At 46.8% G+C, this 21403-nt stretch overlaps 1 protein-coding gene across 2 annotated transcripts in view; it reads right to left on the bottom strand.

The window, feature by feature from the left end:
* EEIG1 (estrogen-induced osteoclastogenesis regulator 1) overlaps window positions 1–19695 on the bottom strand; it is a 38006-nt gene extending 18311 nt beyond the window's left edge. Inside the window, exons 1-2 of one of the 2 annotated variants that reach the window (XM_054848626.1) lie at window positions 19526–19695; window positions 17502–18138 (exon numbers count right to left, since the gene is read on the bottom strand). In XM_054848626.1, the coding sequence (XP_054704601.1) occupies window positions 17502–17647 (146 nt within the window). In that variant the 5' untranslated portion in view covers window positions 17648–18138; window positions 19526–19695. Of the gene's footprint in view, window positions 1–17501; window positions 18139–18502; window positions 18635–19525 lie in introns of those variants that run through there. The other variant, XM_054848627.1, reaches the window with a different exon arrangement.
* Between the last annotated feature and the right edge of the window lie 1708 nt (window positions 19696–21403).

Raw genomic sequence — 21403 nt, 5'->3', positions numbered from 1 at the left:
ATTTTAGCAGCATTAATCATCTTTAAAAAGGAACCACTATTTTCTAGAGAGCAAGGCTAGTGCTAATTCTGTAACGACAGCAGAGCTTCAAGATGAATCCTGGAAGGCAGCTACAAGCGAACGGTCTTCAGATGAGACAGGTACGACAGCCCATTGCTGCAAACCTCGCTCACAGATGCAGCTCAGAGCTCTAACTCCTGTCACGAGCTAATATTTAAGTGACTAAGCTCCAGCTCCCGAACACCCATCGCATGTGCCTGGCTCCCCACAGCTGCTTTGTCAGTAGGATCGGCAAGAACTGCTCTAGCGTGCGAGTTTCCTTACTCATGAGTTCTCGCTTGTATTACAATGCAGCTATGATTAAGCATCTGCTGGATGCTGCTAAGTCCAATGAAGGCTAATTACTTCAAACCATGGCAAAAAGTACTGATTAGTAATAGAGCTCCTTCATAGCTAATTTGCTGTTAGCATAAGCTCTGCTAACAGGCATTCTGCTTCTTATTAAGGATGTATGTTGGCTTTCCAAAACTGCTGTAGATACCACACGGTGCAAGGGATTAGGAAAAGGATTTGGGGGGGGTTATGTTACCCACAGCACTGTGAACCCAAACCTGAGCTGCAGGTGCATGTGTAGCTTGGGGCTTTTTATGTCTTCAGAATAATCTGCACAGGGCGGAAAGGAGTTTACAAGATAAAATTCAAAGCTGCTTTCCAGTCACAAGTTTCACAATCATTCAACTATGACTTTCAACTTTCTTTTTTACTGTAAAGGGTGGCTTTTAAGCATGAGGGCTGGGTCTGTATCATTAGACAAGCAAGTGACAGCACTATTGTTTCAAGTCAAACTCTAAAAAATTAGTTCCACATTTCCAAAAGATGGCATGTGGGGAAGCAATGGGCTTTGTCTATTCACCTCCCACCAAGCTATCGTTAGGCTGGTAATTAGAGAAGACTAAAATAGGGAAAAAAAGTGGACTTAGATGAGGAGCAGTTTTGTATTTAGCCCTAGAATATTCTCTGATGTACAATTAGGAGCCATCACACAGAAACCAAAAACACACAAGAAGCGTGGTGAGGGCTGCACCAAGAGAGGCGTTTCCTTCCATCCTAATCACAAGGCACCTACAAGAAAAGCAGAAACTAATAGCTTAAAACCAGAAGTGTCTAATTTTAAGTTTTACTCTGTATTTGCAGAGCCAGAAATAGATCAGACCAATGCCTGGTACTAGGTGCCAATTCAACGGGTCTTCAGAAGTTTTATTTTAAAAAAGCCGTCTGTACCATTTTGCAGAAAGACTCCCAGAAGGTTGAATCCCTGCCAAGCTAAGCTTTGCCCTCTTCCAACTCAAGACTTATTCAAAGCTGTGTAATTACTCTTCCAGACCTAAATATACGTCCTCAGAATAAACTGATGCAACCCTGCAGCAGCTTTTGCAAAGAGCGGAGTTCCAGAAAGAGCTTCTCGGGGTCTTCCAAGCCCAGAGCTGCTCACCTACCTCCAGCTCCTTCACCAGCCAGAACAGATGGTTTACAGCATCCCCCTGCCACCATCCTACCCCTTGAGTGAAGATTTACCAGAAAAAAGATCAGTTGGAAGAGGTTTCACCATAGCATGGTATGAATCCAAGTAACGGGAATGATGCACAGGAGTGGCCCACTGTTTCACCTGCTTTTACAGAAGCAGCCGTGCGCTCGGTGAAGCCACCAAGGCCTCTTTGGGTTTGGATCTCACGCACAGCCATATTGCAGCAGGCGGAGGAACATGCAATGAACAGATTTTGGAGAAGAGATGTTTACCAACTGTGATTTTAGTGCCACGGACAGAGTTGCACTGTTACAGAAAGCCACAAAGCTCACTATGAATGCCAGTTAGCTAAAGCAAACACTTCTAGAAAAAGGCCACGTATACGACCCATGCTATCTTGGGCTACCATGGGCCTCTCTCCCACATGAAAACCTAGCTAATGAAACGCCAGGACAGAGATTAAAACTTCTATTTACAGACTCAAAGCTGAGTTGTGCCCAACTGGATATCACGCTTCAAACACACAACCTGCTGAAACAGTTTTGCCTTGCTTAAACATTTAGAAAAGCAGATGTTTCAATCTTACTTTATGGCAGTAGTCACATGTAAGCAAGTTAAAAGTACAAAACATTATAAAAAGGCCACAGGCTTATTGGGAAGTCAACGACAACAAAAAATAGCTTTCTAATGCCCAACATTTCAGTAGAGCAATGTGTCTCCGTCTGATGTTCCATGCATAGCAGCAGATGTGGGAAAACCTCAGGCTAAATGAGACAGTATATAGATAAGCACACACAAAGAGCTGCTTATTCAGATTTCCTCCTCCTCATCTACACAAAAGGGGAGGGTGAGCTTTCCTATTTCTGATGCCCAATCCACATGCTCACTGTCCCCCCTCTTGGAGATGAGGATCTGTGTCAGACCCTTCAAGCAGAACTAATCCTTCTGCCTGCTTGCAGCAGACATATTCTGCATCCTCCTCACTGCTTCACCACTGCACACAGGAGCACAACATCACTGAAGCAGCATCTTGACCTGATAAGATACAAGAAAGATAACACCATTTTAAAGAGGGCAAGGAGCCAAGTTCCAGCTCAGATTCATTTAAGTGCGATGGATTGAAAAGCAGCCCTTGAAAGGGCCCCGAGACACTCCAATGGTGGGTCTTTTTGGGAGGAAGGTAACACAACCTCAGCGATGCAGGTACAATCCCCTCAATCAGAGGGAGGAAAAGAAAAAAACCCTGTTATTTCATCAGATTGCGTTTCTTTACACAGCTCTGCTTTCAGCTGCAGAGACCCACCATTAGGACAGCTTCATCTATTCCCCAGCACTTCCGAAGGCTGAATTAAAGCAGGATCACTGACACTCCCTTAGCTTGGCGAAGTCTGGAATAATCCTGCGTTATGCTCCAGAGAAGACAGTTACTATTTTAACCAGGTTACCTAGTGCAAAGCTGTAGGAGAGACCTTTGGTAAGCACAAGGAAAATCCCTGAAAAACCTATTTCAAGATGCCCAGGTCAGTAACCAGTATTCACACCACCATGCTCACAGCACGCCAAAATTTATACCATCCTACAGACACAGCAGGTCCTGCTACAAACAGAAGGCCTAATCACTGCCTATAAAGCATAGAAAATACAAAGGTGGGTGAACATATATATATAATATAAAGTAAGCCTTCATTTAGCCATTAGCTGGTTCAGATATGTGATCCAGAACCTGTAGGTACCCCCAAATAACTGGCTTAGGACAGGGCACTTCACTGCAGCACATGTATTATTAAAGAAAACTGTAGCTCTGAGGCTTTGCCATCCAGCTGCCTGGCAAGGAAAAGGAGAGAAATCAACAGCGAACAAGATTCACCATTGGCAGACAGCACACCAAACAGCAGCGTGGGAACCCATCGCATTAGTAAAGGCTTAGGGCTGCTATCTTTTTTATCTTGTTGTCAAGCTCATGCAGGCCAAATGCAGGTAGAAAGCAGAGGCCAACGTGATGCAGCAATAGGTGCCGGGTGCTGGGAAGCTCAGCGGAAACGTATCCCAAGAATGAGAGGTGACACACTATATTCCTTGGGGAACATCATACAGGATCACAGAAAAACAGCTGGATACACAATGCATGGAAGTCCAAGGCAGTTTAACCTGGAGGCGTACAAGGGCTTTATGGCAAGTTGCTCACATGGAGGGGTTTTGCCTTCCCTGAGCAGAACAGAAAGGGCTACAAGTAGCTCTCAACAATAAAGTTACTCTGTTTTGACTGGGCTGACATCACGGACCAGAACAACTGCCAACCCAAAGAGCTGGACGTCTCCCCCACCGCAAACAACCCCGTATTCTCCAGCTGACAAGTGCTAGTTGTTGTGTAGTAGACATGAGCAGTTATGATGGAAAAATGGCTCAGACACAGATGATGCAGAATGTGTTACTAAGAGAACTAAGCAAGCCTTTGTCATTTGAAACGAGCTTCATTTGGATGTTTCACTGCAAGTGTTTTAAACAAGGGTTTAACAGTAAGGTCATCACATCTACCACCTACTCGCAAAATTAACTTCTGAATTCCCAGCAATCCATTTCATTGACCCATGGTGGAGAAGGACACCTACCCCCATCCCTGTCTGGGCATCAGCTTACACCTATCGATTTAGGTCTTCATTCACACCAGAGGGGAGATGCGTATGGGCTCTCTAAATGCCAAATTTGAAAACCAATGCTTTTAGAATGAAGCATTCACATGACCCAGCACTTTTGGGGGGGGAACAAGGCAAGCTCCAACACTTCTGGAGGGCTTCACCATGCTTGCTCAGCTCTGCTTCACGCCAGGAGATGGGCAGACATCCACTCCTGCTGTTTGCTGGCACCTGGGGAGGTGGGGGAAGAGTGAACAGGGAAGGAAGAGTAGGGGAAAGTCAGCTCAGGAAACTAGATTCCACTTACGCAGTTAACAGCACAGCCTGCATAACCCCTATTTGATTGGAGAAGAGACAAATACAGGAAAAAGGATTAACAGCAACTGTGCAGGAAAGAAATAAGCTAATGGAAGAAACTTCGGGCACAGCTGAGAAGTCAAGGTAAAGAACAGTCAAGACTGTTCACTGGGGGAGAGGGGATGACGACGACAGCACCAAGTATGTGAAAGGCAGGCAAGGAAAGAGCTGGAGCACAAACAACAAGGTGAGCATGAAATAAAAACAGGATACAAAGAATCATTTAGAAATCCTCCTTAGGAATAAGCTTGTATCTAGCAGGCAAGTGATTGTGTTTTTACGTCTTTAACCTTATTTCCAGAAGAAGCCTATTTCCGTAGAAGCACAGCTTTTGAACTGCATATTACAGTTCCCTCCAAGGCAGTGATCAATCTTGATAAAGGTCCACCAGTACAAGCCAGGGAGTGATAATACCTACTGAAGATGGGGGTGGCAGTCAATCACCAGTAAATGCCCCCCCCCCCCGGCATCAGCATTCCCAGTTGTTTATTAACAGCTTCTTTGAAAGGCAGTAATTCAGTTATATCTGGACTCCAGTCACACGCACCCAGACATGTGTCTTTTATAAGTGACAGACATGAAATCCTGCACCTCACGCAGAATGTCCCACAGGCAAGAGCTTTCTGGTGGAGTCCATCTCATGTACTCCAGGTCACTGCACTGGGTAGCTACACTCTCTAGTACATCCACGGCTTCTAAAACCTAGCACTGGGGGTTATTTTAGGAAATTTATTTCCAACCATTCCTTGTATCTAAATCTTTAAACCTTCAAGCTCCTCCTAACATGAACTATGTTAAAAAATACCATGAGAAACAATGGAAGTTATTAAAAAATAGCATGCAGCTGGTGATCAAGTGCTACAGCAGAAGTTGCATAATGAAATAAAAATTGTGCCAAGTGGAGAAAGAAAGTCACGGAATAATGACCCTTTAAAACTTACGCTATAGAACAAGTCAGATGAGTTTTGGAAGGGTAAGTAAGGGTGGAGCAGGGAGAAGGCAAGGGGAAATAATTCTAACAGACTTGGCCACAGAGCAGCAAGGGACGTGTACATGGCACTTTACAGACAGGACATGCCCAGCAGAGCCAGTCTGCTTCGAGGTGTTTATAATTTACATTCTGTCATCTCGCAGCAGAGAAGAAAAGCCGGACACCAGGAAAACAAGGAAAAGAAGGGACTGTAACAGTAAATGCTGTGCAATACATCTACTGTTACACGCCACTGAAGACAGACCAACCCGAAGCAGCACTTATCCAAGGACTTCTTGCCACATCTACAGAGCACACGCTCTTTTCGGTCAGAGGCCAGGGACGTGTGCCAGGAGCAAAAACATCACAAGCAAAGAACCAAACCCTTAAGTGTAAAGAAAGGAGTAACTGGATAGATGACTCAGTTACTGAAACACAAGTCTGTAATAACGTGTGTATTGAACACTGAAAGACGCATTTGCTTTTTTTGAACTCTGATCATGCACTGAGTCACCACACCAACTCCTACTTCTATTGTTCTGATGGACTATGTTGGAGCTGTATTAGCCAAGAACAAACCACGTGCCAGGCTGCCAAGCCCACCACCAATGCTTTCCTCTCACAAGCAAATTCACAAGGATATCAGTTACGGAAGAAGCAAGAACAGGTCTGCACTGCAGATTTCCCTTGGGTCTGCCTGGGTCAGCCACCAGCTATGACACTCAGGTTGCTGTACGTTGGTGCTGCTTTCTCCAGCCTGTCTCAGCTGTATTGTTCCTCTTGCTCCCATGGTTGCTCTGTGCTGCAGTAGACCAGGCTACCTTGCAGATCACACCCAGCATGCTCTGAAGAACTTGTCTAACTCTGGGCATAAATACCTTTCAGATCTGACTTTCCACAACTATGACCCCTGAACAACCAAACGTGCTCTATGTGTAAAATGGGCATGGGGAAAACTTAACTCAGAAGGGCTCCCAAATTCTTCCCTACGTCTCCGGCCAAGTCAGCTGGGGTTACAGGGGATGAGCAAACCTGAGCTGAGAGACCTCCATGTGACTGGGGATGGAAGGCACAGAGGGAGGGGGTGCTCAAGCTCATTACCAAGTCGACTGCACAGTAAAACCCACAAAAGTTAAGAGGGGGAAAAAAAAAAAAAAATGTCCTGACTCCCCAGGGCCTGTTTGCCCTTTGGACAAATCACAATTCAAATCTCTCCTGTGGTTCTAACAGATAGAGGAACTAAAGCTTCAGAAGGTCCCAAACACTTCAGAAAAACTCTAAGGTTTGTTCTGTACAGACGTCTACAAGATGAAGGTAGATTAACCCACCACATTTGAGATGCAATATGTGTTTCGGTAACGCACTGTGGCTTGGAAAGCCTTTTCACTTCTGGCAGACCGTAGATGTAAAATGAAGATTCACTGATTATCCGTTGCTGATATATTTATAAACTTTCTTCATCCCCTAAGTGTTAGCTGTCATTCTGAGAGATTCCAGATTTGCCTTTTACTGACTAAATTTAAACTCCTAGTGAAGAAAGACAGCAATGTAAACTCCAGCAAGGAGAACTCTGATAATATCCCTACCACACAGAATACAAGAGATGGCTACAACTCCGTGATGCAAGAAAGCTGTGTTTGTAAACAAGATGCTCTTATAAAGAAAAAAAGAAAGATAACTTCAACACAAAAAAATCCATACATGCCCCCCTGAGATGAAAAAAAATCATGACATGGGTAAACTCAATATTCCAGGGCTTTGCTGGGGTAGTAAATCTGGAAAATGAAAACCTTGAAGGGAATCAACACAAGACTAGAAAGAAATCCCTGATGCAAGTGATGTACGCAGAGACAAATCTTTTTGCCTCTAAGGCAGATTTACGGCACGTGAAGACATACTGATGCCAGAATATTAAGTGACATTTTTTTGCCAATATCAACCCTGTTTCAGTTAGGAGAGTTTGCCAATATAGCTGTACCAGAGAAGTCTTTATAGTGCAAATTAATCTGCACATGAGGCCAAGTTAATTTCTGGAATAATTTCATTAATATCGTGTGATGTACATTATTGCAATTTGGCTCGAGTACGCTGAAGAACCCTTCAGTAAATAAGCTGCCTGAAGTCAACCCTGGTGATAAAAGTAGGTTCAGTTACCCAAGAGGTAACAACACCCTACCATGTCCAGACGTGTTCCCCTATGAGTCACTTACATTTAGTCAAAACCAATACAGTAGTCCAGGAGAAAGCCCTTTATACATTAGCAGCAGCTTTTCCATTCCACAATGAATACAGGTGTTTTATTATGGTTCCTTTATAAAGGCATTGTTCAGCACCACAAACCAGGTCACTAGTTTTAAGGACAAGGAACAAACATGTTCTCCCTGAACCTCCGTCCCCTCCATCAATATGTATCACTGTTAGAGTTTATCAAGAAAAAGCTACTTGGCAGAAGAGGTTTGCAAATTAGAAAAGGCTGCTGAGTAAAGCCTTCTGCCCCCCAACTTACCACCATACTGGTGGTGATGGGCTGGGATTTCTAGACCCTGTCCCAACTCTCCCTTCTGCCCCGACTCCAGAGTGTGTCAGATGCAGCATTATCCCCGAGTGCCAGAGCCAGCAAGAGGAGGGGTCTGAGACAGAGCAGTCAGAGCTGCTTTTGCTGCTCTGGAGCCAGAGCTCCAGACAAACACAATTCTCTAAGAAAGACCAATATCTCATGATGCAACTTGTCCTAATCAGAGGAAGGTAATTTCATTAATTACATCTTGGTTAAACACAGAATATGGGAGAGCTCTGCATTTTGCAACAGCAGTCGGGGCTGGTTAAGCCCCTGGGAGATGTTAGCATAGACTCCCACTGCTCGGCTGCCAGGAGCAGGTTTCTGAGGATCAGAGAATTTTTACCTCCTCTGCGGCTGTCACTACCAGCTGTATTCAGACATATTCCCTTGATTCTCCCCTACTGAGAGCAAACAACATTGGAGATGTGTATGCATCACTTCTGGAGGGAAGACAACACGCAGATTTGTTTTGAAAGAACAGACATACTCGCATGGAAAGCAGGAAATGCCATTGCTATAAACCTGTATCAGAAATGGACCTTAAAGAGAACAGTGGCCAAACAGAGTATGGTCAGCTACTCCTTGTACAGCAGAAAAAGGGTATTCAACAAAGCAGAAAGGCAACAAATGTAAAAACAGTTAGAGGAAATACACTCCTCCACAACATAGAATTTCCCTTGCAGCAAGGAGCACTGCAGGCTACTGAAGGCGTAAGATGAGCACCACTGCACTTGAAAGGAATTCAACATTTATGCAGATGCAATTGCCTTGTGCTACCGAAGTATGAGATAAAACATAGCAGGCTGCTGACAGAAGCCAGGAAAAGAGCTTTCCTACAGAGGAGTTACTGCATAATTAATCTGTAACAGAGGCAAGCAGACTACCTCTGAACAGCCCTTATTGCTTAGTTGGGAAACAGGACGCTGCACTAGCTGGGGCTCATCTGGTACAGCAAGTCTATGTCAAAGTGTGAACGCTAAAACTATTGCTCCATTCCAGGGCAATGGCGCATTAAGAGATCTGGAAAGATTGCTGAATTATAAATATCCTTGATTCTTCCCTCATACTCTGTGACACGCAGGCACAGCCTAGGCGGTGATGGGAAGAACAGGAACTAACAAGAGAAACAGAAAAAGCACCATGAAAACACAACCAAGCTGGCAACCCTCTCCCCAACCTATACACACGTGAACAAAAATCCACTGAAAACCATGATACCACACCTAACCTCACCTTTGCTGTTTCAAGCATGGATAAAGCCTGAAAGTGTTTGATACAAGGCCGAGGAAAAAACTAATTCTCTAAGCCTGAGTTTTTCCAGACAAGCCTTTCCTTCCCTCTCTCCTGACCATTTGCATTTTTATTTTGATGAGAAATATTATCCCTTAAGGACTGGAAACAGAAGTGACTGGACAGAGTACGAAGCAATTGGAAACCTTCGGCCTCCCCGTTTTGTACTCCTCATGCTCACCACTTGCATTTCAGGAGGAATGAAAACTCCCTGGCAGCGCAGGAGCACAGGTCGGCATGTGCTGACCGGTCTTTCATGTGGCAGCTGGCTGAGGGAGTCTCTGTTGATCATTAACCCAATACACATTAATGGAACATCTTGCCACAGTCATTTCATATAAAGTTTTATTCTGGAAGCAAAAATGGAGGTATGTGACTACCCCAAACTGAAACCCTGAGGCCACATCCCTTTCATGGTGTTTACCGTTATGAGTTCCTTCATCTGCTTTTCCGTTGCAAAGCCAGACTGGAGCATAATGCTTGGTAATTTCTGAAGGGCACTAAACAAGACCTTAAATTTCCTTTTCTGCATTAAGTACACTGAATGGCAAGAGAAGGGACTTGCCTCATTGAGGCAAACACGCAGCTCTAAGAAGCAGCAATCCCAAAAGAAAGTTTTCCAGCTTTAGTTGTTTATTTCAGAGCACGTTTCAGGCTAGTTACCAACCACATGCAGGGGTGATGGTGTCTGTAGGTCTCTGAAGCTGCATCACTAATTAGTGCTGCAGCTTCCAAGCCCTTCCAGGACAGTAAAACCATACACTCTCTTCCTTCATCCCATGTAAGCACCCTCAGTGCTCTCAGGCTGAACGGACAGGGTTCATTTCTTATTTAGAATACAGCATATGGGAGTAAAAGTATTTTTAGCTTCAGTCCCATCTCCTACTATAACATGGGACCTCCTTCAAGGCCTCCTTTCACCAATGAAGTATGATAAATTCAGCCAAAATACTGCTCTCTTGCCAGCTCAGCTACTTTCTATCCGCAAGGAAAGCATCCATTATACAGACTGTCTATGCTACTGCTTATCTAGAACATCCTGTCTCTTCCACACTTGCCTCCTCCCAACCCTCTCATCTCCATGTGCTTCCTCTTCGTTTTCTTCCTCATCCCCATAACCCCATCCCATTTCCTCCATTTTTTTCTCATCTCGGCCTTCAATTGAGCTACATGAGCGACTCATGAGAAGCATGTGAAAATGACCTCCATGAAGATCAGCAATTTTGAATCCTGCAGAACAATTCCCTTTCTTGCTCATCAGAGTAAAAATACACCAAACAAGAAGGCTGTTCATCCAGTGAACACAGGCACAACTGTTTGTCTAGTGGGAAGTGCCTTTCAAACCCAGGCACTGAAATGAGATGCTGAGTCCCACTGTATGGTACCAGAGGAATCACGATGCCAAGTCCAGAGTTACGATAGTGATGTGTGTCGTGTCTCCCAGCAAGTGCACTTGGCATAATATGATTAAACCACAAGTAAAAAAGCCTCTCATCCTGCAGGATAAGCAGCTGGTAGTAGGGTGGGGTAACACATCCAGCCACCTGAAAAAATCACCTTTACAGCATGAATTACTGATATGAGGTCATAGGCCGTTACAGAAGAAACAAGCAGATCCAAAAATTTGTCCAGGGCATCCTAAAGGCTTCTGGTTTATTTTATGACGAGCCAAAACTACAAAATAATTCCCAACCCACTGTCAGCCCAGTGCAGAGCCGGCAGCCCACAGAGGATGCAGAACATATCCTGTTTGAAAAAGGCAGGCCGCACACAGAGCCACATCCGTCTGTCCTTGCATGGATGAGACCTTGCAGAGCCAAGCGCAGGTGGATGCTGCGAGAGCTCACCAACCTACTCCGTCAGGCTTGCGAGCATAGAGACTTGCCCTGAAGTGAGGGAGGTTGCTGATCTGAGGGAGACACTAGGTTCTTTCCTGAAACACTACCAGATGTAGCTTCCTGCAATAAAATAATAATAAGAAATAAATCTGTACCTACCTCATTTATCTAGAAACTGGTACCAGAACAACTTGCCATTGGCAGCTTATGGCCTATTAAAATACCAACCACTGTGCAGCGAGACCACAGGCTCCCGAAGGCATGCACAAATTCCTCAGAAATACAGCTACAAAGCTAGAGTCAACACTAATGGCAGCTCAAGAGCACAAAGAATAAACAGACTGCAAGCCATTTAGGTTTTCCCCTGTATTTGAGAAATAAATACATGTCTTAAAAGGGGGGGGGGGCACCCTCTCCTACTTCCCCTTGTCCTCTGCCAGAGCTGAGAGCATGGCCACCCTGCAAATCAAACGAGCCACAGGGCCCCAGTCTCAAAGTAGAACATTAATTTCCAATGAGTAATTTTTTGAGCCAAGGCTTGCTTAAGTCACACAGATAAGGCTGTCGCTAAGAGTTAGCTGTCAAAGCAATGCCAGTTCAGAATCAGTGATGAGGGGGAAGTTTGAAAGCCAGCTGTATCCGAACATATTTACTGATGCTGTACACACAGCGTATCAGTTACAGGGCTTTAAATTACAGCTTCTGGTCCACAAAGCAGCCCCTGCCTGAGCAACAGCAGGCAGAACAGGAGTCAGAGCATTAACAGAGACCGTTCTTTACTCAACAGGATGCAGCCCCCATGCCAGGAAAGTTTTAACGTCATTCTGCTTGTCTTGCAACAGGCTCCAACGCAGTGACCGGTGACAGGAAGAGGCAAGTCTGGCATGAAGCAAATCAACCCACCCCAAAGCCTCTGCAGTTGGACCCTCCAGGTGTAGCAGCCAAAGCCCAGAAAAGGTGAAAGAAATGCTCTGCAAATTCAAAGTGCAGCTTAAGATCATTTGTGCCAGGGACCTTGCAGTGCTGTATCACTTCGGCACTTCTTCCAACACCCTTGATGCCAGAGGTTAAACCTCATCCACTGCTTCTGCTCTCACAACTTTCACCTATATTCAGTTACACTGCTGGAATGAAAACCCTTTTTTCTCATCTTTGCTGTCTAGTTTCTCTATATTTGTTTCAGAATGCTAACAGTGCTGGTACTATGCCTTAATATTATCTTAAACTAGGTTGCTTTAATGCAAATAATTTCTAGAGGCTGTATTCAAATGCCTCCTCCATTAACAGCCCCACAGCCCACTCCTGAGACTGCAGCCAGGAAAGAAGGATGTTAGCATGTGAAGCCGCTCTGGAGCATTAAAACTCACACTCTCAATCTGTATATTAGGAATATATTTATATATAGGGAAGGTCTTCATTTTCAGACATGTTTGCAACAAAAGCACTTCTAAAATATGTTTTTATGCTACATGCTCTAGCAGAGGATAGAGCCAAGCACATCGTCCTAAAATATGGAACTGGGAGAACAGTTTAGAGCCACAACCAGACTCCTTCCTCTGCTACACCCTGGCAATCCTGCTCAAATCAAGAGGCAGAACTCAGCCTGCGATCCTCTCCTTTCACTAGAGCTAGTTTTCTTCCCCTCTTGGGGATGCTGACTCTAGAAGAAACTATTTAGTTACCTAAACTTTGTTTTGAGACAGACAGTGGTTAAGGTTTAGATCTCAACTGGGCTGTCTTTTAGTCTCTGATTAACCAAACAGTTCACAATTTTCCAGTATGGAAGAGCCAAATGCGGTGAACCCAATTACCTGAAGGAACCTGTAACATCAGGCACGGTGACTTTTTACGTGAAGACAGTGAATTAGTTGTTTTCCAAGTCCCACCACTGAGACACAGCTGCATTTCAGAGGGGGTACAACTCATACCTCCCTTTACAAAGGTTTCTGAATCACTAGCCATGTGTTAGCAGGGCAATGCTTCTCCCCCTTTATGTCCTACAGAAATGAAAAAGTTTTGTATACCACTAAGACCTAATGATGCTTTGCATCCTGCCAGCTGAGGAAAGCAAGCAGCTTTAGGTCTGCACCTACAGAAAGATGACAAAGCCACACTTACACAAAAGCTGACCTCACTCCACCAGGAGCTATCAGTATGAGGTGCCTTCCCAAATATCAGTATTTCCTTTGGCTTTCTGGATGCAGCTTTACACGCGCGCACACACACACACACACAAAAAAAGCATGCAGCGCAGGAAGTGGCCTTTCATTCTTACTCAATTAAAAACTGCAAGGCTAAGAACATTCTTGGTTCAGGCTTACAGCACCAAAATACTTTGAGGCCGGACCACCCTAACAGGGTCAGCTCTTCCCAGATCAAGCCTGCACGCAAACAGCTGCTGGGCTGCAGAAGACTATGTTCTTTGGTTCAAACTGGTGCAGGAGTGCCAGGATCAGAAAACCAAGCTGAAATGCTGCATGTGCTTGGAAAAGCATGGTCCCAAAGGAAACACAAGCTGAGGTGCCTTCAGAAGACAATAAGGAAGGTGGGAAATGCCCTCAAAGTTGCTCAACTCATGCAAAACAGTCCTTCCTCTAGTCAGCCAGGGGCTTTCAGAGTACAATCCCTTCCTTCAAATTCAGAAATACCAGAGCGAAACTATTGGCACGCTAACAGAACAATGTAGGATGAAGTGTCAGGAGTCTGTGGATAACACCTGGCTTTCCACTTCCTTCACATCATGCACCAGCAATGCTCGCTGCCAACACACAGCCAGAAATCAATCAGCACCGAGGTAAAGAGCATCTGGCTGTCACTCAACATTAACTGACACTGTAAGCAGAGAGGGGGAAATTTCATCAAGTCTTCCTCTTTTATGATACCCAAAGATGTACATGTATGTACTACATCAGCCTGTACCTTTAGGCACTCATTTGGACATCCAGGCTCCTGCCTGCGCCAATCCATGGATCCGAAGCTTCCCAATGAGCTTATCGTATCATCTCTCCAGGAACAAAGACGCGCACCCCCCCAAAAAGCTTCAAACTGGTACAAAACACAGCAGCCCATCTGCTTCACAAAAACGGTTGCCATGAATACATCCCTACTACTCTGTGCCTGCTATTTTTAAAAATACTTGGGAGGCAACTGAATCCACTGGCGGTTGTGCTATTTAAGTATCTGGATTAATACTATTCAAGGAATATACCAGTACTTCTCCGTGGAGAAATACAGCACCTGCCTGGCCTACACCTGGCTCAGATGCGTTCTCAGAAGACAAACTTCTGTAATCCAACGGGAGGGCGATAAACCCACAGACAATAGATGCTTTTCACACAGAGCACTGTAAACTGAAACAGGAGAATCTTATCCTCAGAAGCCCTGCCAGAGCATAAGGAGACTTTTCAAAGGGAGGGGAAAGGACGAGCGAAAGGAAATTTACAGCTGCAACTTTAGTCACTAAAATACCCATGGTTTAATGCAAGGCCTGAGCACAGCAAGTGTGGAAAAAGGGTACCTGCCTGCAAGAAAAAAACAAACCAGAAAGCGCAAGAGAGGCAGATCCCCAAAGCCGAATGTGCTGACAGGATCCGGACCTTTTCTAGAGTGCCTTGAATTCCTAAGAGCATTAAGTCTTAATGCATTTCAGACAGGTTCCCCTCCAGCCAGCTGCTTTGCCCCTGCCCAGGCAGAGGGGGCGTGAGCAGCTCCAAGCTGGGAGGGGGGTCCCGGCCCCACCAGACCCACAGCGCCGGGCCGTCCCAGGTCGCTGCAACCCAGGCTGAAGTGGACTTGGGACCAGGACGGGCTGACGGGAGCTGGCAGTACAGCCTCCTGCTTCTGCTCCGCTCACAGGTCAATTTAACCGAGTGCCACCTAGCCACTCATGGGATATATCATATCCCCTTGGCACACGCTGCCAAGTAAGTCTATTGTAAATAACCTGAAAAATCTGTCTCTTGAGATTCTTGCCTTCTCAGACAACATTCTTCTTTTCACATCATAGGTCACTTAATCGAGAAAAAAGAAAACTGATTTAATGTGTCCTATGAAGGGTTCCTATACGTACTTCTCCCCCCCATTTACAGACTCCAAATGACATGGGACACCTTGTTCAGATCAGTTCCCTAAAAACTCACGGGCAGAAAGAGCTACTGGTCTGCTCAATCACAGCTGCATACCTCCTATTGCCACAGATCGCAGAAGAAGCCCAAATCGATTGCAGAGCAAACGCCAGACTTTTTTACATAAGCAGCTCACATAAGATGACCTGACAGACATTGCAACCTCAAACGCAATTGGTTTTGGAAGTGGTTGATTTCAGAGAAGCAATCACAGCTCCTAAATAATGTTAGACTTCTAACACAACATGGACATAGCATCTTCTTCCCTTTAATCTTTCCCCAGATGCAAGGAGTATCAAAAAGGTCATGGAAATGACTACAGGAGCATAGAGCGGAGCCAAGGCATGATCTGGGAGCCTCTCCACATGGTAACTCTTCTCCTCACTGTTCCTGGAAATTCACCCCTCCTGAAGTTTCTCTAACTGCAACAGGGGAAAATATTTGGAAATGACTCAATACCACTGAGACCTGTAACTTTTCAAGCAGGAACAGGTTTCCATGTGCTTTCAGTTAGAGTACAGACAGGTTAGAGGAAAGGCGGCAAACCCAACAGCCTACTTCTCCTTTGCACGTTTATAAGCAATCAAGCCGGCTGAGAGTAATGTATGTGTTTGGTTTAAATTACAGACGATTTTGCTGCTGGAACACATCTGCAACGCACCATGCTGAGCGAACTGCTGAACCCCAGCCAGCTCAAAAAACAACCCAATGCAACCCGAGCGGCTGGCAGCATCAGCAAACCCCAGCAACGTCTCCTAGAAGCTGCTTTCAGGGACGACAAGCAGAGGGAGATTGACATTTTTCAGCATAGGCTTTTCCTGATACACCCTCCAGTTCAACTCATTTTATTATGACTCCAGGAAGCAGAGGGGTTAATTTCTTTCCAAGTTCACATACTGTTTGAATTCCTTAGATAAGCTGCTTCCACCAAACCCAGGGATCTAGCCTCAGGGGAGAACACTGTAAGGAAAAGCTCTTTTGATAGATTTTCTTCAAAAGAGAAAGTAATTCAAAGTCCATTTTTGCAGGTATTCCATGCCCACAGCTTCTACAGACTTCAGATGAGGTTGCACTGTGCCTCTGGAAGAAAAACCAAGCTTTGAGCAATGCCCTACCACTTCTATTTGCAAGACAGAAATGTTTTACGCTTGCCCAATAAAATCTTCTGTCCTGAAATGAGAAAGCTCAGTGTGCAGCACCACAAAGAGGAAAACCAGACCAAACCAGGCTTTAGCTCTGGGATAAAGCAGTTAACAGCTCGCACAAACTAATCCTGTACCTTTAAAACTGAGCAGTCACTCAGGAAAGCAAAAAAAAAAAAGTTTTGAAAGCCACTGAAGGCTTCCTTCACATCTTGAGGCAGAAAGAAAGCAAGTCTGGGCTGTTACGGAATTCGTGTTTGCATACTGCTGGTGATAATCTATGTGCATAGTTGGAAACAAAGCAAGGTTTTATTAGCAATTAGTAGCAGGAGTGGGGACACACCTGTGTGAAGGAGACAGAGAAATGCCAATACATGATGGCAGAACAACCTTCTAAGATGTGCAGCAGAACTATCCAAATATGAGAGATCACATAAAGAAGAAAACACTGCAGTTAGAAACTTGGAGATGCAATGGCATCAGTTCAAGGAGATAAACTGTATCTTTAACACTGACAACTTTGACTCCAGGCAGCAGATTTCCCTTGCACAGCAATTTGCAATGCAAAGCAAGCTACTTCCACTCTCACCAAGAACAGTAATTCGGAAGCAAACAGGGAGAGCAAAGTTGGGAAGGGTTGATTTGCTTACATACAGTTTTCTACAGAGTTGAGTTTCAAGTCAGATATGAAAGCAATATAGCATAGGGTCTGAAATAGCATGTGAGAACTTGGGCAAGGAGGAAAAAAAAAGAAAAAAAAAAAAAAAGAGGATTTCATACACAAACCCCAGTCCGTTTCAGGGGAGCGACCTCCTGCTCCCTTCCCACATCTCTGAAAAACTCAATCCAGCTCCGATCAGCCAACACCACCTGGGTTCAGAGCTCTCCAACTATGTTCTTCCCCCGCTCCGAAGAATGATGCGGCATGTGGGGCCCTACAACAGTACTATTAAAATCCCATCACGGGGTAGGCAAGTGGTAGCCATATGCTAAACCGCTCAAGTGAAGAATAACCAGGGAAAGAAGTGCAGCAAGGAATCAAGTCTGCAAGTAGCCTCTTACCTGGTAGATAAGCTAGCAAAGTCTCCTCCATCTAGCAGCCTGATTTTGCAGAACAGAACCCCATTCACAAAGGGGACAGCAGTCAGCTCTTCTAGAGTGAAACTTGTCTGAAACTTGAATTTCTTCTTCTTCATCAGGAAAGCCATGGGCAAATTCAGCGTGGAAAGCCCAGGAATTCCAAACAAGATCAGGGAGGAGTGGCTCAAAACACACACAGGCAAGCAGAGGAACGGCACTCGTTCCAGGAGAACAAGCAGGGAGTAGATTCCAGTTCAGTTACAATGACGGCCCGGCTTCAAATGCACAATTCTCTTCTCTTTGGTGGTCGGATCTGGCTGTGGGATCATCGCCACGGCAGGCTTCAGGTGAGGAGGAAGAGGTCAGATTAAATCTCTGCAACATTTCCAAGGGAAAAGGGATGGAGAGAAGTTGGACTCAGCTCCAGACCAGCAGGAGCTGTCCCAGTTAGAGGCTGATGTGCTCTGTCTTCAGCACAACCCCTCTAGAAAGCATCTCTTGTGGGAAGTCATCTTGAGTCTCCGAAGAAGCCTTAAGTCTGCAGGCAGCACGTTCAGAGAGCTTCCAGCTTCTATCTCCTCCTCTTGTGCAACTCCTTGATACAGGTCTTCGGGTCAGCCTTTGGGAGGGAAATAAGTAAATTAGTCTCAGCCAGTCTTGGGCTCCTCCTCCTCCTCTAAAACCAGTTTGGATGGGTAATATTCAGTCCAGACTCATACCAGTCTTAAGAAGTATGGCCCCAATTAGCCTGGCCCAAACATCCTCTTTCCCCTTTTTGCCTAGAGCAAGCTTCAGTGTTGTCATCCCTCTCATAATTTCTGTTTTGCAAAGCAGCTAATAAAAATCTGCTCTATTTTCACCCATCATCTTTAGAAGCAGTTTACAGACCAAGATCAGTCTAGCAAGAGTAAACAAAAGCCATCTCAAGAAATGCATAAATCTGTTTCTTTTCTGGTTTTCCAACCAGCCCTAAGTGTTAGCACCTGTATCTTGTAAACGGAGAAAGCCGCACAGAGGAAAAAAAAAAAAAAAAGCAGTCTGCTCCAGATTACACAGGGTAACAACCGAATCAGGTCATCTGGCTGTCCAATAGCCAGGCCCACCGAGTATGCTGCCTTCCCCCAGCACCAGGTCCAGACTAAGCCATGCCTCGCACAGTTCAGTTTTGGGGCTGGAGATGGTAATTTCATTACGCATTTACGCAACGCCTAAGCTAGGGAGGCAAGAGTTGATTAGCATCTAAAAGGGACGAGGTTATGAACACCAGGCAGTAAACAATCCTCACTGATATTAAGAATTAATGACTGCAAACCAAAGCAGACGGCGCTCCTGCTGCCTGCACGGGTGTGCAGTTAAAGCCCCTCTCCCGCTTGGGCAGGAGCGGGTGAATCCAGCCGGTGCTGCCTGCTGCGCTGGGGCCCGGGCACCTCCACAGAGGCACTGCTCTCCTGCAGCCACCTCTGAGCAGAGTGAGGGGGCAGACTGTCAACTGCTCCGCACCACCAGCCCCCTCCATGAGCCATGCCTGCCCCCTCCGCCCCTGCACCGAGCTGCAGCTAGGTCTCAGCCTGCCATCCAGCCCCCTGGGCCGTGCACAGAGATGCGGACAGGTCTCAGCCCACCTCTGGGCCCTGTGTGGTGAGGTCGCAGCCTGTTCCCTGGTACTCCCGGGCCATCCACTAAGCTGTGGTCAGGTCTCAGCTCACTTTCCGAGCCATGTACTGAACGGTAGCCAGGTCTCAGCCTGCCTCCTAGCCCTGTGAACCAGACTGAACTGCAGCCAGGTCTCAGCCCCTCTCCCAGCCCCAGAAGCCATGCACTGGGCCGTGGCCGGGCCACAGCCCACCTCTGGCCCCATCAATCATGCGCCGAGCTGCAGCCAGGTCTCAGCCCCCCTCCCAGTCCATGCACCGAGCTGCAGCCAGGTCTCAGCGTCCCTCCCAGCCCCAAAATAACCAGCCGATGTGCGGGAGGTCCCAGCCCGCTTCCCGACTCTCTCCACCAACCTGCGGCCCGGTCCCGGCGCGGTCCCTGCCCGGCCCTGCTCGCACCTCCTGCCCTCTCCTCGCACGGCCGCCACAGCCACCGCTGCTCCCTGCCACAGCCGCCTCTGCTAGCGCTACGCCAACTGCGGCCGCTACGCCAACGCCGCAGGCAGCCACGAGGCAGAACAACACCACTACAGCGCTTCGTGAATACCAACCCGACACTACGTAACCCCCCCCCCGCCTCCCTCCTCCCTGGAGAGGGGGGAGGGGAGCGCGAGAGCGGCGCCGCTCGATTGGGCAAGCAGCAAGAAGGCGGGCCGAGCACAGAAAGACCTTGATTGGTTGCTGTGGCACGGGGCGGGGAAAAAAGTGCTGGGATTGGAGGTGGAGGTTGTCGGTTTGGTTAAGGCCCTGGTTGAGGGGGTGGGCGGGAAATGGGGGGTTTCACGGCGGTCTCGGTGTCGCCTCAGTGGGGAAGGTGGTGGGAGCGCGGCTGGCCCGCCTGGCTGGTTGTGTGACTGCCGGGCAGGGGGGTTCCTCGGGCCTTCCCGCGTCCCCGCCCCCCCCCGCGATGCCCCGTAGCCCCTCCGCAGGCCGAGCAGCCCGAGCTGCTACTGGAGTGGGCTGGCTGAGGGGATGGCAGGCCTTGGCCCCTGGAGCCTGAAGATGAGGTGTCCCTGCCTGGGCTGAGGTGATGGGAGAGGCAGCTCTGACAGACATGGCCTCTGCATCCTCTTTGGGGCTGCCCCTTGACAACCAGGCACTTGTCCCAGTGCCTTCCCTGCGCAAGCAGCTCCCGGTGACATCCCTTCCAATGGGCACGTCCCATGTGCTGCAGGCACCCTGCTATTCAGGCCACACAATCGCAGTGGTGTGGCCACTCCATCCTCGCTTTGCACCTCCGGGTACCACACAGCGGGCCGTGGGTCAGGCTGACCAGCAGTGTCTGGGCTGGCTGTCCCGGAGCGGGAGGGAGGCCCTGGCATCACACAGCCCTGCGGTCAGCACGAGGCAGGGCCAGGAGCAGCAGTCTCACCCTCGTGTGTGAGATGTGGCAACCAGTTAAACACATCTCTTCATCAAAATGGCTCCCTGCTGTTATTATGTGCTGCTGCTGTGTCCTGTGCCATGGCTGGGATCCCTGGTTAGGCAGGATTCCATCGTTTAAGGGCAAGTAGAACAAAATGTCTCTCCTTGTCCTGAAGTCTGCAATCATCAACATGATTTGCCTATTTTTTAAAGTTAGGGATGTGCCTAAGTATTGCAGAGAAGTTGAGGCTCATCTGGGAGGGACTTTTCCCAAGGCTGATTTGCATGTCTGGCAAAGCTTGGATGAAAGCCCGGGAGTCCTTGCTCTCTTTGCCAGGCTTTGATGCCCAGGCTCCTTGCCTTTAATCTTTGCCCTCTATGCAGACAATGTCAGAGCTATCAAATAATTCTACCACAACGTGTGTCTTTAAAAAAAGAAACTGCTAGTAACAGTACATGGCAACGTACTTGGATAAAAGTTAAAAGCTGGATTAAGCCAAATGTGTTGTTATGATTCTTGCTTACCAGGTTAAGCAGACACATAGACTTTGGGCTGAGAAAACATTTCATGTTGGTACAGTGAAACCGTTGCAGGAGATGTCAGTCTTCCCATAAAGCAGGGTTTGTGGAGGCTGCTTCTAAAGGTAGGGCTTGAGTCGTTCCATCGATGAGTATTTGGTGTTTTCAAGGCCTCAAGACATTGCTAGAGATGGGCTGGTTTTTTTTGCTTTCTGTTTCTCAGTTTATTGGGAAAGAGTTCAGCCTGCTAAATATTTAATATTTGCCAAGCTGGGATGCTTGAACGCTGGAAGCATCTGAAGAATCCAGTCCGGTCCCTCACACTTCTCATTCCCTGAGCGTACTGCT

Source organism: Grus americana, chromosome 20, assembly GCF_028858705.1.
Source record: "Grus americana isolate bGruAme1 chromosome 20, bGruAme1.mat, whole genome shotgun sequence".
Lineage (NCBI taxonomy): Eukaryota > Metazoa > Chordata > Aves > Gruiformes > Gruidae > Grus > Grus americana.
The sequence above is the reverse complement of the archived record's forward strand: the minus strand, read 5'-3'. Positions and strand labels throughout refer to the sequence as shown.